General features: G+C 36.2%; 1 protein-coding gene across 2 annotated transcripts in view; it reads right to left on the reverse strand.

The window, feature by feature from the left end:
• Positions 1–278: 278 nt before the first annotated feature.
• LOC126185198 (protein FAM214A) overlaps positions 279–12,549 on the reverse strand; it is a 240,625-nt gene continuing 228,354 nt past the window's right edge. For both annotated transcript variants that reach the window (XM_049928074.1, XM_049928075.1), the window contains exon 16: positions 279–1,283. In XM_049928074.1, coding sequence (XP_049784031.1) covers positions 1,115–1,283 — 169 coding nt within the window. In that variant the 3' untranslated portion in view covers positions 279–1,114. The remainder of the gene's footprint in view (positions 1,284–12,549) is intronic.

Raw genomic sequence — 12,549 nt, forward strand, 5'->3', positions numbered from 1 at the left:
TACTACTTGACCTATCTTTAGCAGCATCTGGGGGGGGGGGGGGGGTGCCAATATAGTGCTCACATCCCAGATAACTTACGGTCTAGATTTCAGCTAATATATTCATTTTGCAGTGCTCACAGATTCACGAGTCAATACCAACCAATAGTTGTTCTCGATATCTTATTGCAAAGACACCCCACATTAACCTCGTGAAATTTTATAGGATGGGTAAAGAAAAAAGTAAGAGTCATTTCTGAACTAATAGTATATTCTGTATAAATAAAGAACAAATCTCATACAATATAGCTGCATCAAATGAAGTATAAAATATGTTATTTCAGTTTTTAATTTTTTATACATATATATTTATATAGATAGACAGACAGATAGATAGATAGATAGATAGGTATACATATATGTATATTTTTATGTACATTTACTAGCTCTCTTTAATGGCAGATTTTAGATTTAATTGACTAAAATGATACGACTCAGTGCAGAACAGAATACAGGTATACTTGTCATTACCATTCATGAATGGATAATATCTCTCACTCTCACTACACACACACACACACACACACACACACACACACACACACACACACACATAGTCTATCTGAAGTTATGGACAAGATTGAAGTATTTGACAGTTTTTGAAACAAACTATGAAACATTCAGAAAATAGTCAGAAATTGAGGTATTTAAAGATTAGGTGATAAACAGTGCCAACAATTACTATTGTAAGTATTTATATGCACTGCTGTAACAAGGTAAATGCCTAAAACTACACAATACTTAATACAATGTCTAGCCAATAGTACAAATACTGGCACAAACAATGTCCTTTTAATTTTTAAAAAAATAACAATAGCATTTTTGAAACAAATGAGATCTTTTACACAGAAGTGCAGTATACACATTTCCTTTAGCCAGTTACCTTGTTTTAAAGAAGTACTGAGCCTGCCTTGAATATTTAGGAGCCTTAACTATTCACAAGTTATATTTTTTATCCAAAAAAAATAATGTCATACCTTCAAAGCAGTAAGTACTGTGGCACAATACACAGAAAATCAAAATTTTACCATTTAATTACACTACATTCCACTTACTCTAAATTTGTATTTAAAATTTACTGCCTAGGTGAGAATTTAGGATTCGTTGGGCCATGTGTAAATGAACGTAGTTCATATGACATTTCAAGTCCATGAGCTGTAGCTGTATCCATGTCTGCCTTGCGGAAAATTATCATACGAATATCAGTATGTAAGTAGATTCTACCCGATTTTGAACTGGAGAAACTGAAACATGAATAAGATTCACTATAATAGTTGCTTTTAATAATTAATATTCAAGTCTACATGGCAAAATATACATAAAACATAGAAGGCACAAAGTATTGCAGGGCTAAGAAAACCACTGTTAACATATCATATGCTCCTCTTTCAGGAAACAGAAAAATTAATTATGGAGATGATGTATCTGAGTAACAGAATGAAACAACAAGTTTACTGTTATCTGCAACTGTGTGTTTATATTCAGTAACATAACAGTACATCTACATGATTACTCTGCTATTCACAATAAAGAGAACCTGGCAGAGGATTCAATGAACAACCTTAAAGCTGTCTGTACCGTTCCACTTTCTAACGGCGTGTGGGAAAAACGAGCACTCAAATTTTTCTGTTCTAGCCCTGTTCTTTCTTATTTAATCATGATGATCATTTCTCCCTATGTATGTGGGTGGGTGGGTGCCAAAAGAATATTTTCACAATTGGAGTAGAAAACTGGTGATTGAAATTTCATGAGAAGATCCTCTCTCAATGAAAAAGCCTTTGTTTTAATGATTGCCACTCCAATTCATGTATCATGTCTGTGGCACTTTCTCCCCAATTTCTTGATAATACTAAACAAGCTGCCCTTCTTTGAACTTTTTTGATGTCAACCATCAGTCCCACCTGATGCGGATCCCACACCGCACAGCAATACTCCAGAATTGATCAGACAAGCATGGTGCAAGCAGTCTCTTTAATAGACCTTTTGCACCTTTTAAGTGTTCTGCCAATAAATCACAGTCTTTGGTTTGCTCTACCCACAACATTATCCATGTGATTGTTCCAATTTAGGTTATTTGCAACTGTGATCCCTAAGTATTTAGTTGAATTTACAGCCTTCAGGTTTGTGCGACTTATTGCGTAATCAAAATTTAGCAGATTTCTTTTAGTACCCATGTGAACAACTTCACACTTTTCTTTATTCAGAGTCAATTGCCACTTTTCACACCACACAGATATCATATCTAATTCATTTTGGTCATCTGATGACTTTACAAGATGGTAAATGACAGCATCATCTGCAAACAATCTAATAGATCTACTCAGATTGTCTCTTATGTCATTGATATAGATCAGAAACAATAGAGGGCCTGTAATATTTCCTTGGGGAATGCCAGATATTACTTCTGTTTTACTCGATGACGTTAACGTCAATCGCTACGAACTGTGACCTCTCTGACAGGAAATCACGAATCCAGTTGGACAACTGAGGCAATATTTCACAGGAATGCAGTTTGGTTAGAAGACACTTGTGAGGAACGGTGTTGAAAGCCTTCTGGAAATCTAAAAATATGGAATCCATTCGACATCACCTGTCAATAGCACTCATTACGACACGAGTATAAAGAGCTAGTTGTGTTCCGCATGACCAATATTTTCTGAATCCATGCTGACTATGTGTCAGTAAACTGTTTTCTTTGAGGTATTTCATAATGTTCGAACACAGTGTATCATCCAAAACCCTACTGCAAATTGATGTTAGTGATATGGGCCTGTAATTCAGTGGAGTACTCCATTTTCCTTTCTGGGTATTGGTGCGTCTTGAGCAATTTTTCAGTCTTTAGGTGCAGATCTTTCTGTGAGCAGGTGGTTGTATATAATTGCTAAATACGGAGCTATTTTATCAGCATACTCTGAAAGGAACCTGACTGGTATACAATCTGGACTGGAGGTTTGCCTTTATTAAGTGATTTAAGCTGCTTTGCTACACCAAGGATATCTATTACTTTGTTTCTCATCTTGGCAGTTATTCTTCATTGGAATTCTGGAATATTTACTTTGTCTTCTTTGGTGAAGGAGTTTTGGAAAACTGTGTTTAATAACTCTGCTTCAGTGGCACTGTCATCAGTGACTTCACCGTTGTTATCACGCAGTGAAGGTATTGATTGCGTATTGCCATTAGTGTGCTTTATGTATGACCCGAATCTCTTTGGGTGTTCTGCCAGATTAAGAGACAGAATTTTGTTGTGGAAATTATTATAAGCATCTCACATGGAAGTATGCACCATCTTTCGAACTTCTGCAAGACTTTGCCAATCTTGGGGATTTTGCGTTCTTTTAAATTTGGCATGTTCTTTTCGTTGCTTCTGCAACAGCAATCAGACCCGTTTTGTGTACCATGGGGCATTAGTACCATCACTTATTAATTTATGTGGCATCTCTCTCTCAACTGCCGTCAATACTATCTCTCTGAAATCATTCCACAACTTTTCTACACTTACATGATCAGAACAGGAGGAGTGGAGAGTGTCTCTTAAAAAGGCTTTAAGAGCATTCCTGTCTCATTCAATATCATTAACTGTCATGGTAAAGCCTAACCTAATACACTACTGGCCATTAAAATTGCTACACCATGAAGATGATGTGCTATAGACACAAAATTTAACTGACAGGAAGAAGATGCTGTGATACGCAAATGATTAGCTTTTATAGAGCATTCACACAAGGTTGGCGCCGGTGGCGCACCTACAACGTGCTGACATGAGGAAAGTTTCCAACTGATTTCTCATACACAAACAGCAGTTGATCGGCATCGCCTGGTGAAACTTTGTTGTGATGCCTCGTGTGAGGAGGAGAAATGCATACCATCACGTTTCCGACTTTGATAAAGGTCAGATTATAGCCTATCGCGATTGCAGTTTATCGTATCGCGACATCGCTGCTCGTGTTGGTCGAGATCCAATGACTGTTAGCAGAATATGGAATCGGTGGGTTCATGAGGGTAATATGGAATGCCATGCTGGATCCCAACGGCCTCTTATCACTAGTAGTCGAGATGACAGGCATCTTATCTGCATGGCTGTAACGGATTGTGCAGCTACGTCTCGATCCCTGAGTTAAAAGATGGAGACGTTTGCAAGGCAACAACCATCTACACGAACAGTTCCACAATGTTTGCCGCAGCATGGACTATCAGCTCGGAGACCATGGCTGCAGTTACCCTTGATGCTGCATCACAGACAGGAGCGCCTGCGATGGTGTACTCAACGACAAACTTGGGTGCACGAATGGCAAAACGTCATTTTTTTGGATGAATCCATGTTCTGTTTACAGCATCATGATGGTTGCATCCATGTTTGGTGACATCGAGGTGAACGCATATTGGAAGCGTGTATTCGTCATCGCCATACTGGCCTATCACCCGGAGTGATGGTATGGGGTGCCATTGGTTTCACGTCGCTGTCACCTCTTGTTCGCATTGACGGCACTTTGAACAGTGGATGTTAAATTTCAGATGTGTTACGACCCGTGGCTCTACCCTTCATTCGATCCCTACGAAACCCTAAATTTCAGGAGGATAATGCACGACCGCATGTTGCAGGTCCTGTACGGGCCTTTCTGGCTACAGAAAATGTTCGACTGCTGTCCTGGCCAGCACATTCTCCAGATCTCTCATCAATTGAAAACGTCTGGTCAATGGAGGCCGAGCAGCTGGCTCGTCACAATATGCCAGTCACTACTCTTTATGAACTGTGGTATCATGTTGAAGTTGCATGGGCAGCTGTACCTGTACACACCATCCAAGCTCTGTTTGACTCATTGGCCAGGCATATCAAGGCCCTTATTATGGCCAGAGGTGGTTGTTCTGGGTACTGATTTCTCAGGATCTATGCACCCAAATTGCGTGAAAATGTAATCACATGTCAGTTCTAGTATAATATATTTGTCCAGTGAATACCCGTTTATCATCTGCATTTCTTCTTGGTGTAGCAATTTTAATGGCCAGTAGTGTATGCTCTGATTTAAAGAACCTGAGTAAAGGAAGAAGAGAAGGTGACCTAATGAGCCAAGGATACAACAGAAACCCACAAGATGCATAAGGGAAAGGTAACTTGAAAAAAAAAAAATTTTTTTTTGGCATTTCTATCTCAATACGAAGTGTCAATAATGAGCACACCACTGCCTTTCTATCTTATTTTAACTCAACCTGTCTTCCATTATTTACTCATTAAAAAAACTGCATTTTATTATTATTTTTTTACAGATCGTCATGTTAATCATTGACTGTAGAAATTTCTGCAGTCAACAACAAATATGATTTCTTTTAAAAAATTCTATTGACTGGACCACAACCTTGAGAAGTTAATTACTCTCATCAGTCAATTCTTTAATATATTAAAAGTTTATTTATAGAAGTTTCCATTCAACATACCGATATAAAATCTTGGATAACTAGTGTGGATGCTTTTCCATTAATTTTCTCAATATCTGTTAACTACTGAAATAAGGTCTAAACATTCAAATGTGAAAAATTTCCTGTTTAAGGCTATAGCACTATCTATTAATAATTTGAGGTTTCCATTCAAAGAGTTAATTCAGGATCTGGAAAGTATTATCTACCATCCACCCACCAAAACAGCTGAAATAGCCATCACGTAAGATTACAGTTTACACATCCTTTATATCCATGTATGTTACCTTTATATCCATATATGTTAGTTAAGATGGCAACGAGTATAGATGTGGTAGTAAATCGCTCCATAAATTGTGAGTATTTAGCATCTATAAGGTACATATTACATGACAAAATTGTGTAAAGTGGGATTAGACATGCTCAGTGATGCACAAATGGTATCACTCACATTGCTTCGTGAAAATAAATCAAGAAAACCTTTCGTGTGCTTGTGGAACAAAGTTTAACAGATGTTTGGCCGCAACTGAAATGCACCGCGCAAATTGTGAACTTATAGTATTAGAAACACTGCAGAATGAACTGAAAGCAACAAGATAACATGTTCAGTTGTTGTAAAATATTTTTAAAAGCCTATCTAATCCAGCACTTAGAGAACTCTGACAATTTCAGGAGCACACTGAACCAAAGAAGTGTGCAAAACCTAAATCTGCTTCAAACAATTTTAAAGTTCTGTTAAGAAACGGATTTCAGTGTCTCATTACAGATTGTGAAGTTAATAATGACGAGTCCGGCAACTCACACCAAGATTATTTATCTGAATTGGCGGGAAGTAAACGCAAAATGTCAGAAAAAATGTAACTGCTGCGACAATGCAAATAAAATGATGAAAATAAACTTTAGTAGGCCTACAGTTTTGGAGTTGCGGGTATTCTTTGCCTCCAGCAAGATCTCTCTGTTGCAAGTGTTGTGAAACCTGGAGCAGGTCTGATAGAAGTTTTAAAAGAAACTATAACTGCATGTCGCAAAGTGAATCTATAGTAATAATGGGTGGGGCAAATGATGTGTATAAGAATGAACTAATAGTGGCAGTGTTTTAAGAAATGCGCTATGTACATTAGTGAATCAAAACGTGATTGTGGTAGGCATAACACACAGGTATGATCTTACTGACTCTTCTTGTGTGAACAGAGAGATCCAAAAAGCAAACAGAATGTAGAAAAAGATCTGCAAGGCCACTTCAAATGCATTTTTCCTTAATATTTATGACCTGGAGAGAAAGCACTTTACTACACATGGAATGCATTTAAATAAATGGGGAAAATCGCTACTCAGCCAGAAGATCATGGCATTAGTGGAAAGTGTTTCTCCTAGAAGTAAGAAATGTTATCCAATCCCATTGTCGCTGGTGAAGGAGAGCTGCAATGTATCTTGCCTACCAACTACTCCAGCTGCTGCAGTAACACAACTTTAAGAAACATTGATTACAGAAGAACGTGTTGGGAGAGAAGCAGGCGTATTAACAGCTACAACAGATGGAACAACACAGCAAGGAACAGAAAAAAACAGAAACAGCAAGGGTGGTAGCATACTCAGCTACAAAAACTATTGCTCCATCAAGTGGTACAGGTATCCATTCTGCAGCAACATCTGAACTACTCACAAGGGGAACCCAGTCATTGAGATCAAGACATTAACATGAAGAAGGGAAGAGAGTTCAACAAGCAGTAGCAGTGTCAAGTGTTGTGGGTAAGCGAAAAACAGTTTCTCCTCTCCCTGTAAACAATTTTATAGTCAAAGGTAGCAAGGAGAAGAAGCCCATAAGGTAAATAGTGCATGAGAGTTAATGGCTCCTCACCATAATGATACATCTGTGAGGAAAGACAGGTTTGATCTTAAAATATGCTATCTTAACATTCAAGAAGTGAGGGATAAGGAACTTCTTGTCAATAATCTTGGAATAGAAAAAGGGTTTGATATTTTGTGTTTGAGTGAACACTGGGCTACTGAGAGTGACCTAACATTTGTTAAATTTGATAGTTATAATACAGCGAATAGCTACTGCAGAAAATTGCATTTAAGAGGTGGTGTAGCAATCTATGTTAACAAGTCACTTAGATTTTCAGTCAGTACATTGGATCTAGATTTTCCGTGTGATGAACTGAACTTCAAAGCTGCTGGTATAGTTTTAGACAGTTTTAAGTTATTGGTAATATTCCTGTACAGATCAACTAAGGGCATCATCAGTGTATTTCTAGATAAACTGGACCAGCTCTTACATGTACTTGGTGAAACTAGATGGATAAATTATGATATTGTAATCGGTGGTGATCTGAATTCAGATTTTGATGTAACAACACACAAACTTAGTGTCACTGAACTTCAAAATCTACTAAGACAATCCAACTTACGCTGTGTCAATAATAGGCCCACAAGAGAACAAGCATGTCTTGACAATATTTTTGTGAATTTTAAAACAACAGACGAATCGTGTCGTGCCAGAGTTTGCATTTTCTGATCATAGTTCTGTAAGCTTAAATTATACATGTAGGTTCCTTCCTGATAGACTAGCATAACTAAGCCTGTCCCAAAAATTTTTATCACCAGACCTGTCGCAGATGAAAAAATTCGTAGATTTTTTAATTCCCTTGCTGACACAGACTGGTTTGGCCAGTGTTATGGAGACACACTCTATACTTTAAGTAATGATTTGCCAGCAATATGTACTATTTTATAGGTTTTTCAAAGCATTTTTGGCACACTAATGACTGAATTCCAACAAAGAAATTCAAAGTAGGCCTAACTGATTGAGTCCTGAAAACTAAAGTTCCAAAAAGACAAAATACATGGTATACAGAACAGCTGACCACTCTGAAAAACCAAATAATGTTGTTGCAAAATGTTTATTGTAGACTGAAGACTAATCAAGCTAAACTAGCCTATGTTACATGTAGGAATGAATATAAAAAGCGATCATAGAAGCCAAAAAAGCTCACAGTCTCAGAAGTATTGAGAAATCCACCAACAAGTGCAAAGCTGATTGGAAGCTAATAAATAGTGTCACTAAAGATGAAAGAAATGTTACAATTAATATCTCTGCCCAAAAATTCTATGATTATTTTGTTAAATCAGTTGAAGAAGTAGGAATTAGTATTGCTAAACCTGAAATCAGCTCATCACAGTTACCGTCAAAAAATAGTTGTAGATCATCAACAAATACAAGTATCTTCATTTTCCGAGGTCTCACCAGATTTTGTATTAAGAATCGTGAAATGATTAAAAATCATCAGACAGTGTAGACATATATGACTTATCCTGTAACATACTGAAGAAAGTCGTAGGCAGTATAGTGTACCCCTTTACACATTGTATAAGCAAATGTCTAGCTGAAGGATATTTTCCTGATGAGCTTAAACTGTCTAGGGTAGTTCCAGTTTATAAAAAGGGGATAAAGACTCTGCCACAAGTTACCGGCCAATTTCCATAGTCCCATCTTTTTCTAAAGTTCTGGAATGCACAATTTACAAACAATTATCTGATTACTTTGATAATATAGTAATTATTAGTGGATCTCAATATGGTTTTAGGAAAAACATGTCAACAACTGATGCGATAGATACTGTTGTAAAATACATCCATCAAGTATTTGAGGATAAAGACTTTGCTCAAGTCACTTTTTGTGACCTAAGCAAAGCCTTTTACTGTGTAGAACATACACTACTACTTGAAAAATTGGACTTCTATGGTGTTAGAGGTAATAGCCTTAACTTATTAAGATCATTTTTACAGAACCGTAAGCAAGCTGTCTGTGTTGGCAAAGAACTATCCCGTGTAGAACTAGTTAAGGTAGGTGTCCCACAGGGATCTGTACTGGACCCTTTCCTGTTCCTAATAATGATTAACAACCTGCCGTCATGTATTAAATCAAAAACTGTACTATATGCAGGTGATAGAACTTTTCTGAACAGCAGTAATGACCTCAATAGCCTTAAAACTTGTGTTACAAAGACAATTGCTCAAGCATCATACGAGTTTAAAGCAAATGGATTTTTGCTTAATGAAAATAAAACTCAGCAGATAGTATCTAGTCTAAAAGTCAAGCCAACACCTGATGATCCTAGTTATGTTAAGTTTGTAGGGGTATATTTGGATGACAAATTATCTTGGGGTCGACGTGTCAAGTATCTTGGTGGTAACTGTCTAGGGTAATCTATCTGTTAAGGTGACTAGTGGATTTTGTATCTAAAAATTATGTTAGAATATCCTCTCTCTCATTCCTCCAAAGCATAACAACATATGGTATCATTTTATGGGGAAACTCCAGTTGTGTGCGTGACATCCTTCTGCTGCAGAAGAAAGATATTAGGGTAATTACAGGCTCATCATATAAGGCACACTGTGAACCATTGTTTTCTGAGCAAAAAATTATGACAGTAGTGTGTGTGTGTGTGTGTGTGTGTGTGTGTGTGTGTATTATTTATATATATATATATATATATATATATATATATATATATATATATATAAAACACACACACACACACACACACACACACACACACACACACACACACACACACACACACTGTTTTAATCTACATGAAAAAGAAGCTAAACACAGAGAAAATATACATTGCTACAACACTAGCACAAATAGATGTATTTATACTCCATTCCACAGACACTCAAAATCACTGAACAGTTATGAACTAATGGGGCACAAATTATTTAATAAACTTCCACTAGGTGTTCAAGATTTACCAGAGCAACCATTCAAACAAGCAATGTGCGACTGGTTAGTTGCCCACCCACTCTACGACAAAGGATTTTATCAATTGTAAAATTATACTGTAATAACAAACTGATTACTCTTTTGCAACAGGAATTATGTAGTAATATAAGTATGACTTTGTAAGATTTCACCAATCGTAATATAACCATGTAATAATAAACCTATTGTTCTTTTGCAACATTAATTATATTGTATTATTTGTATGACCTTGTCAATTGTAATATTACACTGTAATAACAAAGCTATTGCTCTTTTGAAACAGGAATTATATTGTGTTATAAGTATGACTTTGTAGGATTTCATCAATTGTAATATTACACTGTAATGACAAACCTATTGTTCTATTGCAATATGAATTATATTGTATTATATGTATGACTGTCTATTGCCTAATGACAATAAAACTATTCTATTCTATTCACTTCACAAATTAGTACTATTTTAGAAGGTTCATTTACAGTGTAAGAGATTCCAAAATATTTCTTGTAATAAAAAATATCTAAGGAAATGAGAAGCAGCTCTATGCATGAACACTGATTGCTCTACTATGGCGTACCATTATGTAACAGTAACTATACAAGGTTTCTCAGGAGGAATGGTCATAATTCAGGGATATGACTAGAATGAGCCTTTGAAGCAAAAGAAACTAGTAAATATGGGCTCAAAAACTCATAGCATACATACTGTGAATCAAATCTTTTCCATTGCAAACTCTTTGCCTTCGATATTTTGAGATGTGGGCCAAAAGAAGAAAAAAATGTCCAGTAAACATGGGCTCTAAAATGCATACTTTACAAACTATGTGCACTTTTCATCTTTGCTACTGTAAGACACATCTCATTAACTGGACAAGTGCTCACAGCTTTTAAGGTATAGATTTTATCTAATCATTCCTGTCATATCCCTACATATTGTCCATTTCTCCTGGGACACCCTGTCTAATAAAAGAACATCTGTAATAACACTGTTACTATATGTGAATAAAGCAGTTACTTGAGCAACATACAGTAGGAGAGGGATGTAACTTTCAAAAATTAGCAGTGTAATTAGGGACAAGCCCATAGCTCTTTTGTAACAGTTAAATATGCTAATTACTGCTTATAGTTGCCAACATTTTTATTCATTTCAATTTAAATTTTGAAAGCCCTAAGTCGTAATCACCATGTTTTTAGTCACTGTTCACTGAAGGGTAACTGTCAAGCTGTTATCCTTTTTTGTTACGTGTCTGAATGATTCTCAGTACAACTTCTATTTGGAGAACCAGTAACAATTTCCATTAATTTTGAAAGCAGTTTTCCTAAATACATCACCAAATAAATTAATTCAACACTATGAAGTTCTCAAAGAAACATTGAGGCCCATAGGTATCAGAATATGTTCAAAATAAAAAAGGAAAATCTACAAAAACAGCCAGAACAAGCAAACATTGATATTTTAAATGGTATTGCAATATATAATGAGAAGCTGTAAAAGAAGATTCAGGAGTCTGCACAGCTTGTCAGAAATTTGCAGTAATATGAAATCAAAATGGAATATTGTTGAAAGAAAAAAAGGGAAAGAAGCCACATACATATATCTAATTACATAACCATTTATTCTTGTATTAGATTTGACTTCATTGGAAAGTACATTTAAAGCTTTCACAATGTGACTGAAGACACTTTCTTCATCATCCACTGTAGATTTAGTAGAGTCATACAGGGTGGGACAAAACATAACGAACAGAAAACACTATCACAGAACTACTTCCCAAGGCTTTTGCAACTTTACAAGGCTTTTGCAACTTTACAAGGCTTTTGCAACTTTACAAGGCTTTTGCAACTTTACAAGGCTTTTGCAACTTTACAAGGCTTTTGCAACTTTACAAGGCTTTTGCAACTTTACAAGGCTTTTGCAACTTTACAAGGCTTTTGCAACTTTACAAGGCTTTTGCAACTTTACAAGGCTTTTGCAACTTTACAAGGCTTTTGCAACTTTACAAGGCTTTTGCAACTTTACAAGGCTTTTGCAACTTTACAAGGCTTTTGCAACTTTACAAGGCTTTTGCAACTTTACAAGGCTTTTGCAACTTTACAAGGCTTTTGCAACTTTACAAGGCTTTTGCAACTTTACAAGGCTTTTGTAACTTTACAAGGCTTTTGTAACTTTACAAGGCTTTTGTAACTTTACAAGGCTTTTGTAACTTTACAAGGCTTTTGTAACTTTACAAGGCTTTTGTAACTTTACAAGAAGATAAGGTTTCTACAATACACTTTTCGTTTGTTAGACTATTTTAATATTCTACTGTAACTTGAATACAGGAATATGCC

The sequence above is a fragment of the Schistocerca cancellata genome, chromosome 4 (genome assembly GCF_023864275.1).
Source record: "Schistocerca cancellata isolate TAMUIC-IGC-003103 chromosome 4, iqSchCanc2.1, whole genome shotgun sequence".
NCBI lineage: Eukaryota > Metazoa > Arthropoda > Insecta > Orthoptera > Acrididae > Schistocerca > Schistocerca cancellata.